This window comes from Gossypium arboreum, chromosome 7 (assembly GCF_025698485.1).
Source record: "Gossypium arboreum isolate Shixiya-1 chromosome 7, ASM2569848v2, whole genome shotgun sequence".
Lineage (NCBI taxonomy): Eukaryota > Viridiplantae > Streptophyta > Magnoliopsida > Malvales > Malvaceae > Gossypium > Gossypium arboreum.
This window is the reverse complement of record NC_069076.1, coordinates 96,779,872-96,807,389: the sequence shown is the minus strand read 5'-3', so window position 1 is coordinate 96,807,389 and position 27,518 is coordinate 96,779,872. Positions and strand designations below refer to the sequence as shown.

Below are 27,518 nucleotides of genomic sequence, written 5' to 3'. Positions count from 1 at the left end.
TTTTATGTTAATCTCTTGTAAATACATAATACAATTCCATTAATGCATTGTGATGGGAAATAAAATACAAAGTATAAATTATTTTTCACTTATGGTAGGCACATCGTGAAGTAGTGGGGTACATTTTTATATACTTTTAAACTTGAAAAAGTGTTGAAAACTAGAGCATCTTCATGATCATGTGTTGTAAGGCAATTAGATTTTCAAGTCAAAGAGGACCATATGTTGATGATGAGTGGAAACAAGCTACTCCTCCAATTCCAACATATCCTTCTCTCATCAATCTTTCAAGCTCCTTTGCCTCCTCTGCTTTTTCCCTCTGAAATGCCATTTTACACATTACAAACCATAAGCTTTTTGAACTTATATGTATATATGTATATGTATATGTATATGTATATGTATAATTCTGAGTTGGGAAAGCACCTGCATTCTTTCCATGGCATCTGACTCTGAGTTGAAGTCATAATATGTGCTAGCTGCCGTCAACTTCATTGAAAGAAACTACAACATTTCCAAATAGTAAATTAGTGTTAAAGCTTTACCAACATGTCCATATACAATCCATATAATCATGCATTCATTTATATATATACATGTGTATATATGTTACAAACTCACCTCAACTTGATTCTGCAAGGACTGCACATAATTGATTATCTCATCTAGCATTAATGCCATGCCCATGGTCTGCACATATTATCAACCACCATTGAGAAATGTAAGTGAAAACTTCGTCGTCGTTTTTGCTACTTTCAGTACTTTAAAAAAAAGAAGCCATTTTACCTTGTAGCAGCCTGGAACAATGTCTTGCAAGCATCTTAATCTCTCATTTATTTTCCCTCTTCTGACCTGATGGTTGACAGAAATATACGTCGTTTCCAATAAGTTGGCATAGCTAAATCAATCAAATAAAGATGTACGTATGTATATACCCTTTCTGCCAAACTGTGACTGTCAGTAGCTTGACCTCTTCTAGCTCTGACATGAACCACTTCTTTAGGTTTCTCCATTTCCTTCTCATTACTTTTTGCTCTTTTCCCTCTTCCTGAATTCTGCATAACAATCATACCAAATCAAAAAAAAGTTGAAATTTACCCTTCAAAAGCCATAAAAGAAAATAGAAGTAAAAGTACGGTGGAGGCGGAATGGATAAATTAATCATTTACGTCATTGTAGAGAATAAATTGATATTTTTTTAAAATCTCATCCATTTATACCAATAAAGGCTGTCATGTTGATATGTTGAGATGGGTTTTATAGTAAAATAGATAAAATTTTAATAAAAATTATTTTACTCTTTGATATAATATAAGGATTTTTTTAGAATTTTTTTGAGTATAAAAATAAAAAATACAATCCAAAACTTTTAAAAGAAAAAAAGTTTGAACATTACACATACATTTCTTCTCTTGATCCCAGTTTCAGAAACCTGAGGAGATGTTGATGATGAGTTCCCAGAACTACTCTCTGATATATCCAATGCTTTTCTCTTGTTGCTAATCTCCTCCATTTCAGTTTTAGCACTGAAAATGGGCTGAGCAGACACTGAACTTTGGTTGCTATTATGGATAAAACCAGACATGGTTTCTCCTTCAGATGCTTGGTTACTGAACAAGCTGTCATTAATGGAGAGAGGGAAGAAGGTTTGGAAATTGAAGGCTGAGTTGTCTAATATGAAACTTTGGGGGTTTAACTCAGCAAATTGGGTAAGTGATTCCATGGTAGGATCAATATCCAAGAAAGGAAATGGTTGCCTATAACTTTGCGCTGAGAAATCAGCCATTGGAATCTGTTGGTATTTTTTTTTTTTCTTGATTTTGGGTGATGAAGAATGGGATGAGAGTAGTATTTATAGAGAGGGATAAATTTTTAATATCCATGTAAAAAAGAATTATATATATATTTTTTAACTTTACATTATTTTTAAGAATAAAATAAGAGATGTATTTTGAGAGGACCACGTGGCAATTTAGGCTTCTGTGATTCTGCTCCCTGGTTCGGCCCCATGTTTCAGCAGATACACTCGTATGTCCAATAATAGAATGGTCCCATCAATAATTTTTTTTGTTTTGGTTAAATAATGCTATAAATCCCTGCACTCTTTCTACATTTAAAATTCAATCTTTTACTTTTAGATTTGAAATAACAAGTTCAGATATTGATATCGTTAAATTTTTCTGTTAAATTTAGGTTTATAACAATGTCATGTTTTGGTTACATGACCATTAAGTATTTTTTATTTAAAAATATCACATTAACTAATTTAACAAAAGAAATTTTAATAGTGATAACAATTGAATCTAAATTTTGAGATTTGAAAAGTAAAAGGACTGAATTCTTGAAAATAAAAATAAAAGAGACTAAATTTCAATGTAAGAGTACATGGACTTGGAGCATATTTTAACCTTTTCTTATATGTTTATATGTACCATATATTAAGCATTTGACTAAGTTAGTGTCACGAGTTAGTCAAGTATTAACTTAATTCGATAATAACAAAAATACCCTTATTTTACAAAGTAAATTGTTTATTTTGAGGGTTTTTTATTATTATCATTTTATATCTTTATGTACAAAATTTTTAATAAATATACACATAATAAGATTTTAACCCTAAGATTTTAACCCTAAGCTTTTATGAATTTCAACATTTGTACTTTACCATTCAGTTTGTTTCATTTTATATATATATATATATATATATATATATATATATATTTATTTTATAATTTTGTTTTCCACCCATAGCTGATGTGCCATAATTTAATTTTTTTTATGCTTTTTAAACCTCTCAAGCCTCTAACTAATTAAATTAAATGAATATTAGGCAACTTCATTTTTTAACTTAAAAATTGTAAATTTGTTGAGAGGGTTTAGCTTCTACAGGAGAAATCTTCGAAGTGTCATCTTTGGGAATGTCAACCCGACCCCTCAACAATGGAAGGTATTGTCCCTAAGGGAGGGTTTTGTCCCTTATTCACGATGAGCCATGTACGGTTCATGGAGGAGGGCGCCTCGACTGTACGTGGACGTACGACCACCCACCAAGAGGTGACACAAGAGGTGACATGAGTGTCTCGGCCTTGGTGGGATTCAAACCCCTGACCTATGGAATATAGGTCATTTATTGGGATATATGGTACCTATGTACCATAGGTCAAGGGTTCAAATCCCACAAAGGGCGAGACACTCACGTTACCTTTTGGTGGGTGGTTATACATCCACTTACAATCAATACGCCTCCTTCGTGAACTGTACAAGGCTCTCTACAAAGGGGCACAAAATCCTCTCTAAGAGACAATACTTTCTATTGCTGAGGAACCATATCGGTGTCCCCAAAGATGACACTCTATAGACTTCTCTCGAGGAGTCGCTCCGCCTTCAACAAAAAGTAATGAAGCTAACCAAAATAATATTTAAGTTCACTGATGAATATCTCAAGAAATGTTGATCTGAGCTTCATCTCTTCTTGAAATTCTTCTAGTTTTCAAAAGTGGATTGATGGTCGAACCATTCAAACTATCTATTCTCAATCCAATCAGTTTTTTCCGGTGTAATTAAATAAATTATTAAAAAAATAAAATTATATATTAAAAATAGAGAAAATTATTTCAATTTATTTGATCAGTCGATTCAACCCATTCATAAATTAACCAATCTGATCTTTTATTCTAAACTGATACTATAATCAATTTCTCATCCAATTGATTAGATTCGGTTCTATTTTGAAATTTCTTAATACTAGCCAGTAAGCATCTAAAATATAAAACCTAGACTAGTGGGGTTATGCTTTTCTATTGTTAATCTAAAAGTAATTTAGCATAGGATGCATGCAATTATTAGGATGGAAGAATTTGGACTTGACCTATAATGCGACTGTTTCTTTACAATATATAATTATTACTAAAATTGATTTTGGGGGACCTTATCACCACCACCACCACACACCCTGACTCATAAAATCACTGTTAATATTGTGGCTAAGTGCATTTTAGACAAAAAAAATTGGGCATATCCTTAGCTTATAGTGCTTACAAACATTCATATCCGCGCATCATCTGAATCCCAACCTTAACTTCATTTATTTATATTGCTTGCATGATTGATATTATATATATTGGCATGCATTAATTAATTGGATTCTTCTGCAATCTATTATAAATATATATAGCATTATCACTCATTTAACTTTTTAATTTTATAAAAAATTTATTTATTTAATTTTCTTCAATTTTATCTTTTAAACTTGTATTGTTTATCAAATCACCTTAAAATGAATTGAAAAGTTAATATTTACAAAATTTTTGACGTAGCATATACGTGAATTGCATATAATTATACTAATATCTGCATGTAAATTTTTGAATCAATCTAATATCTATCATAATAATCTAAAATATTATATATATTAATATTTATTCAACAGTTGAAATTTTTTATATAACATAAATAATTAAAAATTAATTTATGTAAAATTTGAAATGTATGATATATATATGAATGAAATATGAAATTTAATAGTTAGATCGTTAAAATATTAATTGAAGAATAGATACAAAAGGGTGTAAAACTACTAGTTATATAAGTGGATCCTTCCTCATATTACATTAGTGTAAAACTAAAGTAATTTTAAACTCTGTCATATATTTTCTTATAATCAATATTTTAACACTTTAATAGTTAAATTTTTGAGATATATATATATTTCAAATGAGCTTAATTTTTTTTTTTGCCCAAATCCATTTATTTGGCCTAATATTTTTATCTAAACCTTTCCAAATTTGGGGCGGGTAGCCCTACCCATAAACAAATTTAGTCCTAGAGTTCCAATTGACATGGCAGCCTATTTTTTTGACATGTGAAATACTTATCCTATCGACACATGGTAACACAATCCATTTATATATCCATTTTTTTAAATTAATAGAAAATAATATTTTAAAATTATAATCTATTTTTAAATTAATAGAAGATCTTAAAATTATAATAACTAGATTTTGCACCCTGAGATGTCAACCATTAATTATAACTAAATTTATCTTATAATTATTTTAAACAATTATCTATACTATTTATAATGCACTTTAGTAAGTTACCAACTCAATTATGAAATTATAAAATATCACATTTTAAATTATAATTAATATTACTATGATGTCATTTTGACTTTCCATAAATTTATATCATTTTAAATATAAAAAATAAAATTACAAATCGAAATATTAAACTTGTGTTCGTAACATTAAAGTACAAGTTTATTATCAATCCACCTATATTCATTATTAAATAATTTTTAAAGGAAATATTTTAAAGAAAAATATTTCCTTTCACACACATTGGGGTGTGACAAAATCTGATTATATTTTAATATTTATGTAAATAAATTTAGAAATATATTAAAATAAAATAAAATAAAATAATAAACCAAAACCTAAAATAATTATATAATTTGTAAAACCGCTTTAAATATTTCTAATGAATCCTACAAATAAATAATTTAAATAATACAAATATAAGAAAAATAATTAAAATACAATCCAGCACAACATGAATAATTAGATAGTCCAAATATATATAATAAATTAACTCATAATAATTTTATATAAATTTAATTAGTACACGTAATATGTGTATATAATATATAGTAAATTATTTAACAAATACGGGTATGTGATTATTATATAAATGAAAGAATTTTTATATAACATTATCAGCATTATATAATATTTAATTTTATATTTTAATATTATTAATTATACTAATTTATATAATACTCATAATGTTAATGAAAGACTTTCTATTTATTAATCAACATTATAAGTAAAATTTATTAATTTCAATTACTTTTTAAAATAAATTCAAAATAATGAGAGTAATTATATTAAATATATGGGTGAGTATTTTTTATTCCACAAACAATCTTAAAAATTGTTTACTTAAAAATTGTTTACTATACTTCTATAGGTCGTTTGCCAACTCTTTGAACTTACTTGTAGAGTCTAAAAACTCCACTGCTAATGTACTAAATCATTTCTCTAAATATATATGATTTTTTACTAAAACTATTTAAATTGCTATACTATTTAATAATTAAAATACAATTAAATTTTTACCAATTTATCTAAAAAATTTAAAACAACCGGTATGATAATTATGTTTTAAAATTCTATTTTTTTACAAATTTTTTACCATACTATTTTAAAAAATTCAAATAATTTCTTTTAAAAAGTGTTAAAGTGCAAATTCATAAATATTGAAATTCGCCACTATGCTTCATTTTTATTGATATTTGCCATTGTTTTTTAATATAAGTAAATTTGACACTAAATTTTTATGTTATTGAATTTTACCATTAAGCTTTAAATTTAATTAATTTTTGCCACCAACTTTCTTTTTAGTTAAACTCTATCACTCGATATTAATTTTAAAATTTTGAAAACAAATTTTAATAATAAAGCTTTCAATAGTTAATAATAAGTTATTTTATAAAATATCAAAATTAATAAATTAACTTAGAAATTTTAAATTAATGAAATAACTACTTGAAAAATAATATATATGTATGTAAAAACTATATTTATTTTTATAAAATAACCCTTTTATTAATTTTGACATTATATTGTTTTACTTTATTAATTTTGACATTATATTGTTTTACTTATTGATGTTAAATATTAAGATAAAATATAAAAATTATTAAATTCTTTTAAGTTATTTAAAATTAAAATTGAGTAGAAAATTCAATAAAAAATTAAATTTTAGAGACAAAATTCAATCAAATATATGTAAAGTAACAAACTTTAATATAGAGTTAAAGCAAAGTGGAAAATTTACGTTTAATTTATAAGTACAATGATAAATATCAATTAAAGCGAAATATGGTGACAATTTTGCATGTAAAAATGTATTTTAAAAGTTTAGTGGCAATTTTTTATCAAATAATTATCTATTTATTAATTTTTAAAAATAAACATAACTTCCAACATTTTCAAATATTATGTTTAAAATTTTATATAGTTATTTAACCTTTAAATTTTTTAAATATATTAAAATTTTAATTTTAAAATTTAAAACATATATATCAAATTTAAAATTGAAACATTGTATCTTAAAATTAAAAATATATAACCAATTTCAAAATTAACATTTTATTTATCTAAAATACACTTTCAAATTTAAAAATATTTTTGTATAACCTAAATAACAAACACATTATTTTTTAAAAATTACTGTCGAAACCCTTTTTATTTTGAAAGCAATGGGGATCGACTTTTGAAAACAAAAATGTGGAGTCGCCACCAATCTTTTGTTTAGGTGTGATTGGATCACCTAATAAAACATTTTAAAACAATTCTGGTCCACAAAAATTTAAAAATAGGTTCGGGAGCCGGTTACGTATGAGGAAGGGTGAGCACCCTCATTACGCCCAAAAATTGGTACCAAATTGATTCGATGCTATCCTTATATCAAAGATTTTAAGAAAAAAAAAAAGATCTTTCAAAGCATGATTCTTTAAAATGTGTAAATAGTTCAAGTTAGCTGTCAAAATTCTCTCGTTTCATAGATATGCAGAATCATACCCAGCACGATTGGATACTATCCTTTATACTTTCAAGAATAAGATCGATTTTTTGACTTTCAAAAAACTCGTACACTAACATTATAAAAGGTTATCCTAAATATTTAGTTCACCGAAAAAAATCATACCCAGCACGATTGAGTACGATTTCTCGAATTCCCAAATATTGGATATTGCTTTATTTCAGAATTTTTGAATAATAAGAAAAATTGAGAATTTGCTCAAAACACTTTTATTTTTCTTGAAATAACAACGAAACAAATAATATCAATCAAAATATTGAAATTTGAATCATGATGCAACAATATAGAAAAAAATCAAAGTTACAAACATGGATTACTATACGAAATATTATACAAGTAAACAAAAGAACAAATTAACATAATTTAAATAATAGTGCAAAAGGCTAATAATCAATATAAAACAATAATATATGAAATAACATGAAAACCTAAGCGACACATAGTACACAAAACAATTTGAAAATAATTTGAAAACTATTAAATATATGAAAACTTACAAAATGAATCAACACATGATTGGGTTTGAAAGGATGCATATATATAAAATAAAACTATGAATACGTAAATGAATATGAAAATAAATATTGTGAAAGAAGACATTTGGAGCTAATAACATGCAAGAATATTTTAAAACGGAATCTATATATATAAAGGTGTTAATGTACATACAATAATAAAATCAATAAAACAATATATAATAAAAATATAATGTAATAATAGAGAATAAACAATATACATGAAAGAAGAATACACCAATATACAATGAAACTACATATACATGAAAGAATCTTAAATAATAAAGAAATAATAATATATGTATTTTTAAAGAATAAGTTATGTACATAATAAATTTGAAAGGAAATACAAGTAGAAATTATATAAAATCATGGAACTAAAATATAAATTATAAGATTAAATTAACTTTATCATAAGCTATATCGTAATATATTTTAACAACATAATTATATAGACTAATAGATTTCTTTTTATTTTAAAAATTATATATTTAAAATAAAATGATCAAATATATGCATCAAGTATGTGAATAATAATTGTTTAAATAATACATAAAATATGTGGATTTTCTTTAAAAAAAAAACATATATAACAAAACATAAGGATAGGCTTAAAAGAAATCACATGTATAAAATAATATAAAATTAATAATGTATATAGAATAAAATTAATTTTACTTTGAACTACTTATATATAACAATACATAAGAAAATTTATATGAAATATTATACAAAATATTAAAAGAGCATGTTATACTGACTTTACAATAATGATTTAAAAAACAAAATAAAATTATTGAAGTAGCTCAAACTATAAAAATAAATAAACAAGAATTAAAAATGAAGGTTAAGTGGATCTTTTTAAAAATAATTATGAATTTATAAAAATAGAAAAACTCAGTTAAAATAAAATTAAATTAAAAGGGATAATTAATAAATTAAACCATTGAAATCGTAAAAGACTAAAGCGCAACGCGCTTGAATATGCAGGGGTCAGAACTGAAAATATTCCAGACCTCACAGCACAACGTTTAGGTGCGGGCCAAATTGAAGTGTCACGCAAATTCTAGGAAAAATTTAAAACAAAATAAATGCGAATAAGGATCAATTAAAAATAACGTGAAAAATAGGAGGACTAGTTTCGTAAATATTCCATTTGACGCACAAAAACGCGGATCCGAGTTGGGGAGCGGGTTGACGCGCGGATCCCCTCCCTAAACGGCGTCGTTTCGCTTTGTGGTCAAAATCAAAGAAAAATTAAATGGCAGTCTGCCATTTTTTGCCGAAATTAACTCCTAATTCCCTATTCTTTTAACCCTCATTTCTAGGGTTTCAACCGCGCCTCTGCTAGAAGATCGGAGGACCTTTACTCTCCCCCCAAAGGCCAACTCTGACGATAGAGGGAGAGTTTCTGACGAGGGAAGAGTGAATCCACTTTGGTATTCCTCTCTCTTTTCTTTTTTATTTATTCGCATACAAGAAAAGTATTTCAAAGACGGAAAAAAGGAAAAAACTGAAAATAGAGATTTAAAACCAAAAAATAAAGTAAACTATCACCTTCTAATTTTTGTGGAATTTTCTCTTTTTTGATTTCGTATTCAATCTTTTCGTAAATCACTTTACACTGATTTTTTTGACCTTTTTATGACCGATTTACTGAATAAATAAAATAAATAAAATAGAAAAAAACTCTAATTTTTGCTGTCATTTGCTGGCCTATTCCTGTTATTTGCTCCTTCTCATGTGTTCAATTTGCAGGTGTGGAGAAACGGCAGTACGGAGGAATCCGCTCGTGGAAGCCGTGCGTGGGAATCACTCGTGGAATCAATCTGCTGCTGCTCTAGCGTCTTCCAGAAACCCCTAGGGTTTCTGGTGCTTTCACATTATTGGGCTCCTTGGGCCATTTAGGAATTGGGTCAGGGACTAAATTAGGGGTTTTGGGTGTAATAGGATTTTGGGTTAATGTTTTGGGCCATTATTTATTGGGTTTGGTGATTTATTTGGGTTAATTAGGTTATTTTATTATTTGTAAAAGAACTTGGACTTTGACTAATTTTAGGCCATTTATTTTCTTTTGTTTTTTATATTTATTATTTTTGGTTTATAATGGGCCGGGCAAATTGGGCCTATTACAATTACTAACTATTAATTTTAATTATCCTAAATAATGAACATATATTAAAAATTCAAATTTAAAAACTATATATAAAAATAAAAATTAAAAATATACGTAATCAATTTCATTTGAAATTTTAAAGTAAAAAGTATGGTATCATATTTAAAAATTAAAAATAATTTTTTTATATTTATATAATTAAAATATTAATTATTTTAAATTACTTAAATTAAATTTTTATATCTTAAATCCTACCTTTACAAATTCTAACTGAGAGACTTGGTACAACTTTCCTCTGAAATCTACATTTTACCTTCAGCAAAATTCCTAAGTATACCCAATTTTAAGTATCAAAATTAAGACTACTTTATCATTTGTCTGCTAGGCTTACAAATTGATGGACTGACTTAGTTGGAGTGCCTTGAACTTCAATTTTGGGCTTAAATAGTATGGGTTAGATTTGTAAGACACATTCAATAATTAGATATTTCCTTTAAATTTTTAGTAATTTATTATTATTATTATTATCAACCTTTGTGATTATTCTTTTAATAATATACTTTTATTATGTTTTTTTTTAGAATGCAATGCATTTTGTCGTTACGTTCAACACTTATTAATAATATTCAAGTAGTTGGTTAGAATTAAAATTAGGTTGGGTTTAGATTAAAAGTAACTAGAGCATAACTCAATTTAGGGTGAGTTTGTTTAATGAAAAATATTTTTTTGCATTTTTCTGTATTTTTTTATGAAAAACAGTTTGGTTAACAGAAAATAATTTACTACACAACGAAAAATAAGTCATTTTTAGAAAAAGAGCTCATTTATAAGTAGTTTTATTTTTATATAAAAATTAACTTGAATCCAATCTAATATTATTATATTAATAATTTGTTTAATTTTAATTTTAAATATTTAAAATATTAATATTAAATATTATAATTTTAATATTAATAAACATACATATTTAATTATTTATATTTAATAATATAATAAATTATTAATATAATTAATATAATTTACTATTTTATTAAATAATTTATTATTAAAACTTTTATTTTATAATAAAATTTAAAATAATAATTTTGAAGTTTAAATAATATTCTTCATATATTATTGCAAAATATTTATATTAATATTATAATAATAAATATATATTACAATTATAAATATATTAATAATAAATGTTTTATAGTATAAGATTAAAATATATAAATAAATTTATGTACTCTTCATAAATTTGGAATTAGTCAATGTATTTCTATTTTCAGAATTTAGTCCCTTTACTTTTCAAATTTCAAAATTCAGTCAAATTATTAACACTATTAAAACTTTTTTTAAAATTGTTGGTGTGTCATTTTAAAAAAAATCTAACCTAGTAGTCATGTATCTAAAAATACGTTGTAAGTTGGACATAAATTTAAAATCTAAAAGTTTGACTAAATTCCTAAAAATAAAAGTATAGGGACAAAATTCTAAATTTTCAAAATGTATGATGACTTATGACATATTTTAACCTAATAAAATATGAGTATTTTAATTATATAAATATAAGTATTTCTTTAAATCATTCTTAGTTTCATTTATCCCTTCTAATTTTAATGTGTTAATATTCACTCTCATATATGTAATATATGTAATATTATTAAGTTTTAATTAAGTATTATTTATTATTAAGTTTATAGATGTCATTAATTGTTACCCAATATTATATTATTATAAAATAAATTTCGATTGTCAAAAGAAATTTACTATAATATTTTGCAAGAAATATATTTATGTCGTGTTTGTTTTACTAAGAGTAATTTTTAGAAAATGATTTCAGGAAAATTTATCAAATAACAAAAAGTATTTTACGCAGAATCATCCAGACATTAGAAAATTTAATTTTTCTAAAAAATAAATCTATTTTTCAAAAATTATTTTTCGAAAGTTTTTTTTAAATGAAGCCTTAATTTTAGTTCGAAAGTGACAATAATGAAGCATTTGAAGTTAACTCAAGCGTTCAGTTCTAGAAGACTTACAAAACAATGCTTGACAAGTGAGAAATGGTGTGTTATGTAAACTCTAGACTAATCATTGAGAACAACTAGTTAGAAAAAGAAAACTCGAAGCTGATCAAAAAAGCGGAAGCAAAGGAGTTTCAACTTGCTATTGAGAAAGCAAATCTAGAGAAAACTCAGATGGAGATTGAGTCAACAAAGTAGATGCTAGAGAAATTCAATTCTAGCAGTGGAAAACTAGATGAAATTTTAGCTGTAGGAAGAAGGACCCCTGGAAAAAGAGGACTGGGTGTTGGAAAATAATGAATATTTTGGAACTTTGAGGCATATTATTTTATTGATAAAATTGAAGGTTTGAATAATAAATTATAGATTTATATTCTATATAATATGTTCAAAATTGTTGAGTGATAAATGATAAATTGATACTCAAATTAAACAATAATTATGTCTCTTGATGAACAATTGTATCTCTTGGTGAACAAATTCATTGCTTTTGGTTTAATATTAATCTTTTCGTTTATTGTGTCTGTTCACTTATATCTATTAACTTTTCAACAAAACTCTTCATGAATCGGTCTAAATCTCTTCATTCATTTCCTCTTCTCTATATAAAGCCAAGTTAAGAGGCTTTCAAAACACATCATCAAAAACCATCAATATAAAAAATTCCTTCTAAATTCATTCTTTTTGGTGATTGAGAAAGACAAGATTGTGTTTGATCAATCACTGTTATTGTGCTACTACTGTGAATGTTTATTATTGTATTCTGGGAGATAGACGTCCCACGTTACTCAAAGTACCGAAGAGAGGTCAAATCTGTCTAAGGAAACTATTCATGTAGGTCTTAACAAAATTCTTATTCTTATTTTCAACTCTATCCGATTATAAGTATTCTGTTGTGTTATTGCTACTGCATTGTATTACATTATTATTGTTATTGACATATTAATACTACATATGATATTAATATTATATTTTCTTACACTAGGGTATGTTGAGGAAAAAGGTAAAACTATTACTGAAGGTCTTACGGCCGTTGTTAGAGCTACAAATGAAAATCACGGTGAAAGCTCGAAGAAGCCTACGATCATCAATGTTGATAGGAAGGTATACTTTAAACCTAAAATCATTTGTCATTATTGTGGTACTCCAGGCCATATCAGGCCAAGATGTTTTAAAATGTTGCATGACTTGAGATGGAAGCGAGTAGTTTCAACCCCAGTGCCCACTTGTCCAAGCACTGCACAAAGAAAGAAGCAAAATCTTGTCTAGGGGAAGAAGGATAAAAAATGTTTGCTTGTTGCTCATCATTCCTTAAAGACTATTGTATATCATATATTGTAGTTCGATTGTGGATGTTTGTGTCACATGACTAGGAATGCTACTTGTCTTTCTGACTTTGATGAAAACCATGGAGTTCATGTAACACTTGGTGATGGCAAGAAAGGAAGAATTCTTGGCAAAGGAATTCTTAATGTCCCTGGTTTATCTGAATTGAAAAATGTTTTTCTTGTTGATGGAGTCAAGGAAAATTTAATCAGTATTAGTCAATTATGTGATCAGAAAATGTATGTCAGCTTCACCAAAAACAAGTGTTTGTGACCACTAAATTGGGTGATAGTGTCATGAAATGAGCAAGAACATTAGACAATTGCTACAGGGTGATTTAGCCATCTCGGCGCAGTAAAGTTGGTATCTCTAAACTTGAGTTGTGGCATGAAAAGCTTGGACAAATTCACTACAAAGCTCAACTGTTTGGTCAAATATGAAGCAATAAGAAGAATGCCTGAGTTAGGGGAGCAATGCCTAAAGTTAAAGTTTGTGGAAACTATCTCAAAGGAAAGCAACATAGGGAGTCCCACAAGCGGTTACAATTGGTGCAAACTACTTTACTAGAGTTGCTGCAATGGTTCTGACTGGACCAATGCTAATTGAGAGTATTGGTGGTAATAGATACATTCTTGTATGTGTTGATGATTATTGTAGACTTACCTGGGTAAGGTTTCTCAATGAAAAATCAGATGCTTTTTGAGAATTCAAGAAGCTATGTAGAAGACAGATAAATGAGAACAGAAGCACCAATGACACACTTGTAAAAACCAAAAGCGATCATAGTCGAAAATTTGAGAATGAGGAGTTCTCAAGTTCAAGTAAGACGTTTCAAGTATATAACAAACAAACTCAAAAGATAATAGAGTCTATTAATGTTATTATTAATGATGAATCCATTCAGAAGGGTGCTACTAATGAAGGTGAAAGAGTGTCATAACTGGTGCTTGAACCAGTGTCCACTGCGTCAACACTAAGAAAGTAGTTGATAAACATCGAGAAGAAATTCAAAATGGATCCAAATTAAAGTTGATGTAATAATTATTATATTTTTATATGGATCCATTCAATTTTTAACCATTCAAAAATTCGATTTAATTATTATATTTTATATGAAAATCCATTTCAATTAAAATGGATCCAAATTTGAAATAATCCAAATCTAAAAAAAAAATAAAAAAATCTAAATTGGATAGTTGTTGGAATTGGACCAAAATGATCGGTCAAGTCAATTAGATTGAGAATTGATTGATCGGATTGATTGGACTGAGAACCGATCGATAATACTAGTCTGGACAAAAGTTTGAACTGAATTTTGAGTGAAGCACTCGGAACATGTTGAATCGGTTGATCCATTTTTTCTATTTTTAATAAATTTTTATTTTTTAAAAAAGTTTTATAAAATTTTAAAAAATTTATTTAATTAAAACCAAACCTAAAACCATTGAAACCGAAACTGGGATATTCTGATCGGTTCCATGGTTCTGTTTTAAAAACCATTGAAGAATCCCATCCAAATATGAAAATCAATGAAACCTTTGACCTTGATCACCACCATCCTGATTCCTGCACAACAATTTCAATCGGGAGAAGATGCAGCGCCACATAATGTGGCGACAAACAAGTCATATTTATAGTCAAAATTAGCTGCTTATGCACTACTAAAGCATTGTAAATTCTTTTATCTCCAATTCATATTGCTGGCATTCTACAGTAACTGGAACCACATGGAAATGACACTTTTGTGTGTGTTTGGCAACCAAGAACAGATCGTGCTTTTGACTTCCTTATATAGCCTCAATATTCTTCAACACCAATTTCCCACGTCTTCCTCTATATATGCTGCTGGCATAATACATATACTTTGTTCAGTCAAAGCACGTTTCATGCTTTAGCATATTTGAAGTATCTACTGACAAAAACACTGAAACCAAAAACACAAATAGGGACTGAATCAAACCCATTTCCCGTAAGACCACCGACTTTCATTTCAATAAGTAAACTGGAGAAAATTTGACCATTCCTAAAGCAGTTGAGTAAATTCAATGCATCAAATTTGTGTCTGCACGTGTACTTCTCAAAAAGTTGTTCACTGAGTATATATATATTAAATCTTTCCCTCGGCCGTGACTTGTAGATTCAGACCCAAAAGTTCTTCAGCAAATATTATATTTTGTCAGATAGAGTCATGTTATCCTATACAAATTCTAGTAAAGGCGATGCTGAGCAGCTTAGAAGAGGAACTTGGTCTGCTGAGGAAGACTCTCTCCTAATTCATTATATTGCTCGCCATGGCGAAGGCCACTGGAATTTGCTCGCAAAACGAGCAGGTAAATTAAACTTGGAATCATCATAAGGTGTATTGTAGTGATTACTTATCTTATCCTTTAATAATAGGGTTGTGGTTTCGATTCTTACTCATGATAATTGAGTACATTTAATTGTTAGCCATTAACCCCTTTAAAAAGCATCTATAACCACAACGACGGGTTAATCACTGCTTTCATGGATAACTGATTAGGACAAAAAAAAAAAAAAGAAAAAAAGAAACTTAAAACACAAAATCACCATTCACCTGTCAGATGAAAATAAAATCTACTAAGTTGAACTATATATGTGTGTGTCTTAATAAGAAATTGCTGGTTTTGTGGGATAGGGTTGAGGAGAACTGGAAAGAGTTGCAGGCTGAGATGGCTAAATTATCTGAAACCAGATGTTAAGCATGGAAACCTTACTCCACAAGAAGAGTGTTTGATTCTTCAACTCCATTCCAAGTGGGGTAACAGGTAATAACTTCTTTTACCATTTCCCATTCTGCTATTTAGTTGACATTATATGATATTGATTTGTAGGTGGTCAAAGATTGCAAAATATTTACCAGGAAGAACAGACAATGAGATAAAAAACTACTGGAGAACCCGTGTTCATAAACAAGCACGTCATCTAAAGATTGATGCTAATAGCACACCATTTCAACATGTTATTCGATGTTGTAATTGGATGCCAAGACTGCTTCCAAAAATGGAATCACTAAACCAAACTTCTCAGCATGATCAAGAATTAATGACAATGGAACAAGTGCCAGTACAGGAGCAGATTTCAGGATCTACGGATATCATGTCAACCATATCCCAAGTTGCAGAGTCTCAAACAAGTCCTTTTAGCATCATTAGTAGCAATGATGACTACACACTTGCAAAGTATTGCTACCATGATGACAATATTGATAAAAACGGTTGCTATTACAACTTGGCATCCACATCAGCATTTGAGGATTTACCATACCTGGATGGCGACGGCCACAAGCAAGATTATACTTGTGTTAATGATGGCTTTGCAGATGGTCTATGGAGCATGGGGGAACTATGAAAACTTAGGGACTTGCATTGAAGGGGAACCCTGCCATGTTTTTTTTATATATAATTTTTCAGCAGCTAAAAGTATCTATTTTGCATTTTGGTCCCAAACTTCTCAGCATAAAAAATACTAGTCTACCTCATATTTTCATTGCTTTTCAACAATACCTTCATATTTGTTTCATTTCTCTCTAACAATCCCATTGGCTTGATAATCACATAACCGACCTTGTTGCTTACCATCTTTGCTTAAGATCTTGGTTGTATCATGCTGTTTCATATTGTTTTTCTTAGTGAACTCACATATTTTCTCTATTTTCTGGTTTCTCCAAGGAAAAGATGAATCTAGATCAATGTGAGATTCATGAGTACATGTATAGCCAATCGTTTGAGGTATTCTTTTTTATGTATCATTGGTTAGATATATGCATTTCTTCAAAAAATAGGAATAGGAAAGAATATATATGTACTAAAACAATAACTTTAATGGAGTTAAATGACTAGTATGTATTTTGATTATAAATTTTTCAGAGCTTTATTTCATAATTTTGAGAATTAATATCTTTTATTTATGATTTTTATATTTTTAAAATCATTTATTGGTATGTCATATAAAATAAAATAATAATAATGTTACATTAGTAATGAAGGGTTATGGGTCAATTTGCTCTAAATAAAATAATAGCTAGAGATAAATTGAATTAAAATATAAAGTTGTAGTACTACATTTATCATCATGTCTTACGATAAAACTCCAAAATAAACATTTAATGACACGATTTAAATGAGAGACAATTTTGTTCATTCATATAATATTTTACCCATTTAAACAATATTTCATCCTTGAGAATACCAAGTTTAATCTTGTTATGTTAGTTAGTTTTGATTTTTTTTCATTCCTTTAATCAAAGTAATGAAAATTAATTTTGTAATCTTTAAAAAATTCAAATGTTGAAAAACTCAAAACAATTTTTCAATAAAAACAAATATTTAAAATACCTTCAACATTCAAAAATATTTTTGAGTACTCCATCCCAAGACCCTTCAAAATTCATAAAAAATAAAAAAAATTAAACCACACTCAATTAGTCAATTATACATGAATTTTGACAATAACTTTTTCAAAGCTTTTATTATGTAATAAATACATTACAATACAATTATAAATATAAATTCAAACAACTATAAAACAAAATCCAATTAATACAAAGCATAGCAGATGAAGAATCGATAAGATTTATCCTTGGCAAATACATAATTACATGTGGTTTAATGTTGCAATTTAATTCAATTTAGTTTAATTATTTAGTTTAAGGAAAACCATTCTAGAATGAGTTTATGGATTTTTAAAACTCTACAAGTGGGTTACGGATATGACATGTGTTCTATTGGGTATAGTAAAAATTAATATATAATCAAATGAGACACTTGTCATATTTTTAACCATGAGTCTAAAAACTTTACAAGTTGTGTATCAAATAATTACTCTTAGTTTAATGTTGTAAATTTAATTCAAGAACTATCTTGTCAAAACTCAATATCAATATTTGATTATTTTTTATTTTATAATTAAAAATAATGAATTGATTTAATTTTATTTATTATTGCATTTTTAATCTTATTCTTTTTACCAATTTTAGTCCTAAAATAAAAAAAATGAGTTGCAAAAAAATTTTAAAAAAAGAAAAAAAAATAGTGTGTTGCTTAACATAATGGAAGGGGCACGAATTCGGCATAGGGTGGGAGCAAAAGATTTTTGTTCACCAATACCCAAGACTAATTTATCGATACATTGCAACTCATTAATAAAAATATTTTCTGAAAGGGTAAAGTATTGATACCTTACCTTAAGGTATCAATACATTGAGAATTGGTAGCCAATATTTTAAAAGAGGGGGCAATTAGGTGTTTATACCTACCCATGAGGTCGGTACTTACCTTGGAGGTATTAATACCTAGACAATTCCAATGGTTATTTTTATGCTAGGTATCAATAATATCTTTTTAGATACTAATACCTATGTTTGCAGGCTATCATTAATGAGTAGATTTAATGCTTTCAACTGTTGAACTCCTTCTAACAGCTTCGAACAGCTACAAATCAATGAGAGTATATAAATAAGGTCTGAAAACACTTTAATGACGATAAGAAACAATCTTATAAAGATCAAAGAGCAAAAAATCCAATCCCTCATTTGTTATTCTCATCTTTCTTTCAAAAATACTTGTTGGGTTCATTTGTTATTCATTATGCAAGTGCTTAATTGTATTTGTGAGTTCTTAAACTTTGTATATTCACCATTGAGAGGTTTCATTTGTTTCATATTCTTATTTATCTTATTTGAGAGTTTAAATAAGGTTTTGAGTAGAAAACCTTGAAGGGAATTGTGGTGCTATATAACCAAATTAAAAGATAAAGTTTGTAAAAGTTTTACTTTATTCTTGTAAGGTATCAATTAGTGAATTAAGAAAAATCCTTAGTTGAGGGATGCTAAGGTAGTGAAAATAGACAATTGAGGACAAATCACCCTAATATCATTTTGCAAAGTTTTTGAGCTATTTTTTTCCTTTAGTTTTTTTAACACCAATTCACCCAATTCTTGATGTATTTTGAGGATAACAATTATTATTTATATTTTTTTGTCCAAAAGTTAAAAGCATAATGTAGAGCTAGCAAACTAGGGCCGAATCCAAAAGCCCACCATGCCAATCTAAGCCAATAATGATCCAAACCCAAAAAGATCCAAGCCTGAGACTAATTCGAGGCTAAGCTCATAACGATCCGATAACTAAGACAAGCTATCTTCTTGTAAAGACTTTAAGTGACCTAATAGTTCTTACATGAGTTACTTGCTCCTCATAATCCCACTAAAAATGATTATGTTAAGATTACCAACTATAGTATCTTTTCCCCACAAAAACTCCTTTGTTATGCCGGTAATCAATAAGTCATTATTTTTTGTACCATTTACTTTAACATGTTTAGATTATTGATTGTCTTTCGCATACAAAACTCTTTTCTTATGCTATTTTCTCATGGATAATCAATGAGCCATGTCTCCTTATACCATTTGCTTAACATGCAAATCATTAACAATATAATAGTAATGAATAATGAATAATATGTGTATATTATTATGAAATAAAAATTTAGATAAAATTAAAACACCTCGGGCACTAAAGCTTCAATCACTTACTTTGGGTGGATGATAAGACCAAAATTAGTGAAAAAAGTGGCAAGGTTCAGTTGACAAAATTGATTCTAAAAGTTGAGAAAGTCTAGAAATAAATGCACCTCACCTCCCCTATGCATCGGAGTCTAGGCTAAATTGTTCTTAAACACCTCAACGGACATGGATGGCGAGGTTAAATAATATTTAAAAAAAATACTTTCTCAGAATTACTTTTCCAAAAACTTTATTTTTGAAAAAAAATCGTATTTAAGAGTCGATCAAACTTATTTACAAGTTAATTTAGTATTCAGATATGAAGAAATTAATACTATATTAATAATTAAATAGCATCCACGTATTTTGAAATATTTTATTTATTATTTAAAAATAAAAATAAAAATAAAATGTTAATGATTAAATAGTAAGTACCTGACTTGTTTGAAAATATTGAATTTTTTTTTATTTTGAAAAACAAACTTGGTACTATCTATTTAAGAAATCAATCCAACAAAATAAAATAATGATAATAATATGAAAATATACATTAAACAATATGATTTAAATTTTTTTTAAAAAGTACCCTCTCTCACCTTGTCTATTTGTTCTTTGTATGGAATATTTGGCTCAATGTATCAATGTAGAGGTGCAAAATGGGGCGTGAAAGCCTATAGAACTTGCCAAGGATGATCTTAGCTTATCTCATCTATTCTTTGTTGATGATTTAGTTTTATTTATTGAATCTTCTGCTATTAAGAGAGTGCTGAATGATTTTTGTGGCAGTTCTAAACATTGGATTAGTGCACTAAAGATGCACATTTTCTTCTCCAATAATGTGCCCCTTATCTCTAAAAGGATCTCTCAGTTGTGGTCTTAAAATTTTTCATGTTGATGATTTGGGAAAGTGTCTAAGGGTTCTTTTATTACACCAATATGTCACGAAGGATACATGTCAACATCTTGTTCAAAGCATGAGACAGAAGTTGACATGTTGGAAGGCGAAAACTCTCTTTTTAGTAGACAAAATAACGTTTACCAGAGTAGTCTTGGCGGCGTTTCTAGTTACGTGATGCAATCTATAGTCCTTACTAAAGATATATGCCTTGAGATGAAGAAAATCATCTTTCATTTTGTATAGGGATACACTGAGAAAAAAACAAAGAATTCATCTTGTGAAATGGGATGATCTTTGTAAACATCCCAATCAATGCGACCTTATTTTTGAACTATTGTATGACTAAAAAAAATCTATCAAGTGTATTGGAAGTTCAATTTTAGGTTGGATTTCTTAAACTAAGTTGCTCCGAGAAGTTAAATTAAGAGGTTTCTCATAATAGGCACGATAATGAATTAGTAAATGATTATGGATTAAAATTATTAAATTAGTGAGAATTTGTAAAAAGGAGATTAAGGCCTATAGACTAAATTGTAAGGTTGGTAATATTAGTGAGGTTAATGTGAGAAAACTAGAAAATAGCAATTAGAAGAGGGGAGGTCTTTAACTAGTCAATAACCTAAGCTCCTCATAGAAAAAAAAAATCACATTTTGAATTAGTTGTTAGAGAGAATGGTTGAGTACATTTTTGCAAGAGTAGTTTTCCAAATATTATTTCTAAAATTCTCTCAAGTTTGATTTTCTTTCAATCAACTTTTATTTGGTAAGTTCACTTTTCATTAAATCCTTTCATTACAAGATTTCATAAATAAGAATTTCAGCATTTTTTGATTTCTTTGTTCAATATTTTCCAGCAAGGTGACATGTTTTCTAATCCTAATCTATGATTTCTAAACAATAAAAGATGATATTTGATTTTTCTCCATTTTTTCCCAATTTTTAGCAATTTTCAAAATAGTATGAGAAAGATTTGATTTAATGTTTTTATGATATTCTTGAGTTAGATTCTTTTTAGTTTTATGTTTAGAGTGGAATGGGAAGGCAGAAATAAAGGTTTGTTCTTAATTTTAATGGAGTTATATTGAGATTTCATTGTTGTGCTTAAGTTGTTCTAGAGAGAGTGTATGTAAGAACTAGTATTGTTGGTGGATTTTGAGTATTTAAGAATTTTTAATTTTAATTTTAAAAATTTTCAAGTTTGAATGGATTAGTTTAGCATTCTCTTGAGTTTGAGTTAGAAGCAGTAAAATTCTCACTATATTAAATTGCATCTCATTGATAGTTATAAGTGATTTTAATTCTTGATTATGTTTTTTTAACTTTATTTCATTATTTCGATTGACTATTGTAGCAAAAAAAGTGATTGAATCCTCCAAGACTATGGAGAAGAAGAAGATAACTAAAATGTGATGATTTTAGCTTGTGTTAACTTGACTTAATTTTCTAATATAGATTCAATTAAGTAATTTAGCATCATTTTATTGGTGATGAGTTTTTTATTATATGTGTTATTAATGCATAATCTATTCTATGTCATATACGTGTTTATTGTGAGTTGAGATGGTTTTAGGAAAAAAAACATGAGCTTGTTTTGTATTGGAATTGATGCAATAATTAAGTGACTAAAATTTAATGAGATATAATCATGATGACATCTTTGTTGCTCTGATAATATGTTTCATTGTTAAACATCCTATTAAACAATCTAGAAATGGTTCAGGTATAGTCTGCATGCTATAGGATTTGTTTTGTGATGAATGAAGATTTGGTGCTTGTGTGCGCTTACATTTGACACTTGTGTACATTTTTGAAGTGTTAGGGGAAGTCATGTTTTTACACAGATTAGTACATTTATGCCTCTTGGTGTTTGTGCGCATTTTGTGGAGTGTTTGGGGATTAATTCAAGTATCCATTCTTGATTCATAATTGGTTAAAGAGGCTTAATTTAATGATAATTATTATGACAATGATGTTTGTTAAATGAATTTGATGATTGCTATAATGTATGGAAAAGAGAAATGTAATATCGAGATTTCGCGATATATGTTTTGAACATGTCAATTGTTTTGAATTGTGTACTTAGAATTATAAAAAAAGGGTAATGATTGATGTTATAACGAACCTAGGAAATGTGTCTAATCACTTATTTATTATTGTGGTAGCATTCACTATTGCTTAATGATTTTATATTAGGAGATTGGTTATTAGTACCACTAAGCTTTATAATACTTAATGTGTGGATTGTTTGTTTCGTGCCTAAGTCTTAGAAGTGAATTCAAGTAGTGGTTAGTCAATTGCAACATTCGACCTCTCGAGTCTTAGCTATATCCATTGATGTTTTGTAATTCCTTTCTTTGAATTAGTTTTGGGCATGTCTCTAGGTCATTAGGGAACTTTCATGTCTTGAGTACATTTCTTTACCGTTTTGATATATTTGCTAAATTGAGTATGTTCGGTATTTTTCTGTATATCTTGGTATTTTCAATATATTTGATATATTGAGTATGTTGGGTATGTTTTTTGTATATCTTAATATTTTTGATATATTTGATATATTGAGCATTTCTTTAGATTTTGAAAGTGAATTTATTTGATGAGTGCATGGTTTATAGTTTATATTTTTGCTTGACTAATGAACTTTTGATATATTTTGTTAATGATCGTGTACTTGCATGTTTTATACTTGATTTACTTGAGGATTAATCACAAAATTTAACCTTTTGTACAATAAATTATTTACTTTTATATTATACAACTGTAAAAAATAAATAAATGTTATACAATAAAAAATATAAAAGTATAAACTGTTTCTCATTATTACTGAATAACACATAAAATAACAAATACAAATCAAAATATAAACACCAACAACATCTACATTAAAAATTAGAGTTAATCGCACAAGACATCTTCAAATCATTATTCTTAAATTGATTCTTAAATTTCAAAATATTTTAATTACATTCTCAAATTATTAATGTTATATCAATTAGATCCTTAATTTTGTTATTAAACTGTTAATTTAATCATTACATGATACTTCAAATCTTACGTAACTAAATTTAAAATGATAACTTTAAAGAAAAATATAACATTTTCGCATAATTTTCAAAAGTAAAATTTAAAAATAAAGTATAACTGGAAAAAGAAAAAGAAAAGAGAAAGGGTGAACGACAAAGTTTCTATTAAAGTTTTAAAACCTCATAACTAAATTTTCAAAAACATCTATTTTTACAATATTCATTTTTTTAAAATTTTCATTTTAAATTATATCATATAAGATCGACTTGTCATTTAACAGTTAAATTAATAATGTTAGTAATGTAAAGGTCTAATTGATATAACCTTGATAGTTTAGGGATGTAATTAGAGTGATTTAAAGTTTAAGGATCAATTTAGAATGAGCTCATAGTTTGGGGATGTTTGTTACAATTAACTCTCTAAATTACACAAATTTAAGTTCTATTTTTTTTTGTCAAATTAAAATGTTTTATTATGCAAATAAAATTAGGTTTTCAAAAATTTAACGACCCACTGTGCAGTCTCTTTACACAGCCCCGCCGTCAAACAAGCCTCTCAGCAGCCCTTTCTTTCTCTTCTTCTCCTTCTCCCCTTCTCCGGTCCCTGAGCAGGCCAGCCAGTAATTCAAATAAGGTAACTTTAAACTTAACTTGAAGATTGATTTCTACTTGAGACATTAGATTTTGAGTTATCTGCTTCACTCTGCTAGATTTGATTCTCTGTTTTCGCTCCTACTGCATGTTACTTTGTTTCATCTATACGCTCTCTGATTACTCTGTCTCATCAAGTATAAACTATTGGTTCAACAATTGTGATAGCCAATTTGTAATGACATTCTTTTGCAGATCTTGAAGATGTATACATCAATGAAGAAGATCCACAAGGATAAGGATGTTGAACCAACTGAATTTGAGGAGTCGGTTGCCCAGGTTTTAAAACGCTCTTTGGTTGTTTGTTTGTTGCACTTGGAAAGTTGATAGAAATTCTGGTTATGATTTCATTATGCTTCTTTGTAACAGGCATTCTTCGATTTGGAGAATACCAACCAGGACCTGAAAAGTGACCTCAAAGATCTCTACATTAATTCAGCAGTGTAAGAAAATGATTCACTGGGATTCTTAATAATGTCACATATGTATTTTCCATTATATGATTGATACAAATCTGTTCACTTGCAGCCAAATTGATGTTTCCGGGAGCCGGAAAGCTGTTGTTATCCATGTTCCCTACAGATTAAGGAAAGCTTTTCGCAAGGTTCATGTTAAGCTTGTGAGGGAACTTGAAAAGAAGTTCAGTGGCAAGGTATGATAAAGACTAATAAGATATTCCTTCCTCCTTTCTACATTGAGGGATCGAGGTTTTGTTCCAAGTTCAATAACAATTTAGCTCAATGGTTTTACTGTGTTACATAAATTTCAGTTTGTACTTGTGGTGGTGATTTATTGATTATCAAGTGGTTTGATTGATAAGTACATGCTCTTGGTGTTAAGCTTTAATGTAGTTTATCCATATATGATAGGATGTGATTCTCATTGCCACTCGGAGGATACTGAGGCCTCCAAAGAAAGGTTCTGCTGTTCAGAGGCCGCGTAGCCGCACATTGACCGCTGTACATGAGGCAATGCTAGAAGATATCGTCTTACCTGCCGAGATTGTTGGAAAGCGTACTAGATATAGAATCGATGGATCAAAGATAATGAAGGTAGAACCTCCAATGTCATACTACTTAGTAATACTAGAATTAGGTTTCTAAGTGTTGATGAAAAAGCAATGTGATGTTGAAAAACTAAACGTATATTAGGAGGCTTGTTATGATTGTAGTCATCTTTCCTAGTTCATACATCAATTGCTTTTTTCAAAGGGCATTTTTCATACAATCTTTGCCTTTTTGGCAGGTCTTTTTGGACCCAAAAGAAAGGAACAACACTGAGTATAAGCTCGAGACGTTTTCTGCGGTTTACCGGAAGCTTGCTGGAAAGGATGTTGTGTTTGAGTTCCCAGTTACAGAGGCATAGATAAGTATTTTGTGTGCGTGTGTGTGTGTGTATTTTAAGTGTTTTAACACCTTTCTGTCCTGGAAACTGCTTTTTATGGAGGTATTTAAAATTTTGACATTTAGGAGTTGTTAAGGAAGCAGAGAAATGATGGATGGATTTGTTTTGATTATGTGGTATTGCTTCTGATGGTGTAAGATGAGTTTTAGAAAGGTTTTGTTAATTTGGTTCTCATCAGCTTTGTTATTGAAGCAAAGGGACAAGATACATGGAAATGGAATTTACTAGAAACTATGAATCGAAAACGATTAGATTAGGTAAACAAGATTAGTCTGAGTTGAGCTTGACTTAAAATTCAGAGCTCGATACTCGGGTTGAGCTCAATCGAATATCTATTTTTAAGCTCAAGCTTGAATCAAGTTCAATGGAATTAAGTTCGATTACTAATTTTTGTACTCAAGCTCTAATTTGATCTTGAGTTGAGTTCCATATTTAAGTTTAGGGATAATGACATATTAAGAGTAATAATATAAAAAATATAAAAAGTTAGATAAGATTATAAGCTGTTCAAATTGAATATTATTAAGTTTAAATTTAACTCAATTGATAGCTTTAGCTTGAATTTAGCTTGATTATTATCAAATCGAGTTGAATTTATTTTGAGACAACTGCTTGCAAGTATCATTGTATTGAGCAGTCGTAGGTATTTTACGTGAAACCGACTTCATACCTTCAAATTACGTTTATTTAAGGTAATTTTGATTCGAATGAATCTGATATGGTCTAAATTATTATCTAATAATTAGAAGATTTTTGTCAAATTAAATTATTTATACTATATTTTAAATGATTTCATCCGTCACTCTTCTAAAAATATTAACACACCATACATTTCAAGGTAACTATAATGTAAATGTTTTTCTTATATATTTTAATATAAAATCAATAAAAATTTAAAAACTCACTGAGGTTTTAATCTAATACCATAGTATCTCAATTTTTGGCTTATCATTTTAATCAAGGATTTTACGTAACCATTTAATAAATATATTTTTAGCATATTTTTTCATCTACATAGTGAGTTGGTCATAATCGAGTAAATATTAATAGAACTATTTTTAATTTTTAATATGAAATGAATAGTAATTTAGGCTTTCGAGTTAGATTGAGTTAGATTGGTTGAGTTGATTTAAAAATAGGTTTAGATAAAGAATAAAAATATTGGATCCTGATCGAGCTCATTCTATTAATAGGTCATTGTTAACTTTATTAGCTTTGAACTTATTCCTATTTTGACATAACAAAGCCTTTTTTTTTTTTTTTTTATATAAACACAATATTAAGAGTAAAGATGTTATCTAAATACCCGACTAAATTTCTCACTATCACTCCATTCAAATAACTTGAATTTATATGTTTCTATCATTGCTTTTTAATTTTTTCCTTTTTAATAAAAGTGAACTTTAACTTTTTGGTTTTTCAAATGTAACATAAATGTTTAGAATGATTTT

The 27,518-nt window shown here is 27.9% G+C and overlaps 3 protein-coding genes and 1 long non-coding RNA gene across 5 annotated transcripts; 3 read left to right on the top strand and 1 right to left on the bottom strand.

Annotated features, from left to right (window-relative positions):
* Nucleotides 1–1,868, bottom strand: LOC108487859 (transcription factor BEE 3-like). Of its 2 annotated transcripts, none has more exons than XM_053031170.1 (6): nt 1,397–1,868; nt 936–1,055; nt 787–852; nt 622–690; nt 427–504; nt 1–319 (listed from the first exon to the last, which is right to left on the bottom strand). In XM_053031170.1, the coding sequence occupies exons 1-6, from the start codon at nt 1,784–1,786 to the stop codon at nt 209–211; spliced, it is 834 nt and encodes a 277-aa protein (XP_052887130.1). In that variant the 5' UTR covers nt 1,787–1,868; the 3' UTR covers nt 1–208. The 2 variants fall into 2 exon arrangements, with proteins under 2 accessions (XP_052887130.1, XP_017647691.1); XM_017792202.2 differs by having other exon boundaries at nt 1,403–1,866.
* A 7,503-nt stretch (nt 1,869–9,371) lies between these two features.
* LOC108472287 (uncharacterized) lies at nt 9,372–10,204 on the top strand. Its single transcript, XR_001869527.2, has 2 exons — nt 9,372–9,559; nt 9,879–10,204. It is a non-coding gene; the product is annotated as an uncharacterized LOC108472287 (long non-coding RNA).
* A 5,468-nt stretch (nt 10,205–15,672) lies between these two features.
* On the top strand, nt 15,673–17,450 carry LOC108480275 (transcription factor MYB62-like). Its single transcript, XM_017783208.2, has 3 exons — nt 15,673–15,901; nt 16,228–16,357; nt 16,424–17,450. The coding sequence occupies exons 1-3, from the start codon at nt 15,760–15,762 to the stop codon at nt 16,938–16,940; spliced, it is 789 nt and encodes a 262-aa protein (XP_017638697.1). The 5' UTR covers nt 15,673–15,759; the 3' UTR covers nt 16,941–17,450.
* Nucleotides 17,451–24,472: 7,022 nt separating this feature from the next.
* On the top strand, nt 24,473–26,332 carry LOC108472346 (40S ribosomal protein S7). The gene is made up of 6 exons (XM_017773855.2): nt 24,473–24,646; nt 24,859–24,942; nt 25,033–25,106; nt 25,192–25,315; nt 25,533–25,715; nt 25,909–26,332. Exons 1-6 carry the CDS (start codon nt 24,488–24,490, stop codon nt 26,026–26,028), a joined length of 744 nt encoding a protein of 247 aa, XP_017629344.2. The 5' UTR covers nt 24,473–24,487; the 3' UTR covers nt 26,029–26,332.
* The last annotated feature ends 1,186 nt before the right edge of the window (nt 26,333–27,518 follow it).

Bases quoted from the DNA above. Each gene is read 5' to 3' on its own strand.
- LOC108487859 (XM_053031170.1), bottom strand. From the start codon at position 1,786: ATGGCTGATTTCTCAGCGCAAAGTTATAGGCAACCATTTCCTTTCTTG. The intron at 505-621 runs GTGAGTTTGTAA...GAAATGTTGTAG, and splicing joins CCTTGCAGAATCAAGTTGAG to TTTCTTTCAATGAAGTTGAC. The intron at 320-426 runs GTGCTTTCCCAA...ATGGCATTTCAG, and splicing joins ATGCCATGGAAAGAATGCAG to AGGGAAAAAGCAGAGGAGGC.
- LOC108480275 (XM_017783208.2), top strand. From the start codon at position 15,760: ATGTTATCCTATACAAATTCTAGTAAAGGCGATGCTGAGCAGCTTAGA. The intron at 15,902-16,227 runs GTAAATTAAACT...TTTGTGGGATAG, and splicing joins TTTGCTCGCAAAACGAGCAG to GGTTGAGGAGAACTGGAAAG. The intron at 16,358-16,423 runs GTAATAACTTCT...ATTGATTTGTAG, and splicing joins CATTCCAAGTGGGGTAACAG to GTGGTCAAAGATTGCAAAAT.
- LOC108472346 (XM_017773855.2), top strand. From the start codon at position 24,488: ATGCAAATAAAATTAGGTTTTCAAAAATTTAACGACCCACTGTGCAGT. The intron at 24,647-24,858 runs GTAACTTTAAAC...ATTCTTTTGCAG, and splicing joins CAGCCAGTAATTCAAATAAG to ATCTTGAAGATGTATACATC. The intron at 25,316-25,532 runs GTATGATAAAGA...CATATATGATAG, and splicing joins AAAAGAAGTTCAGTGGCAAG to GATGTGATTCTCATTGCCAC.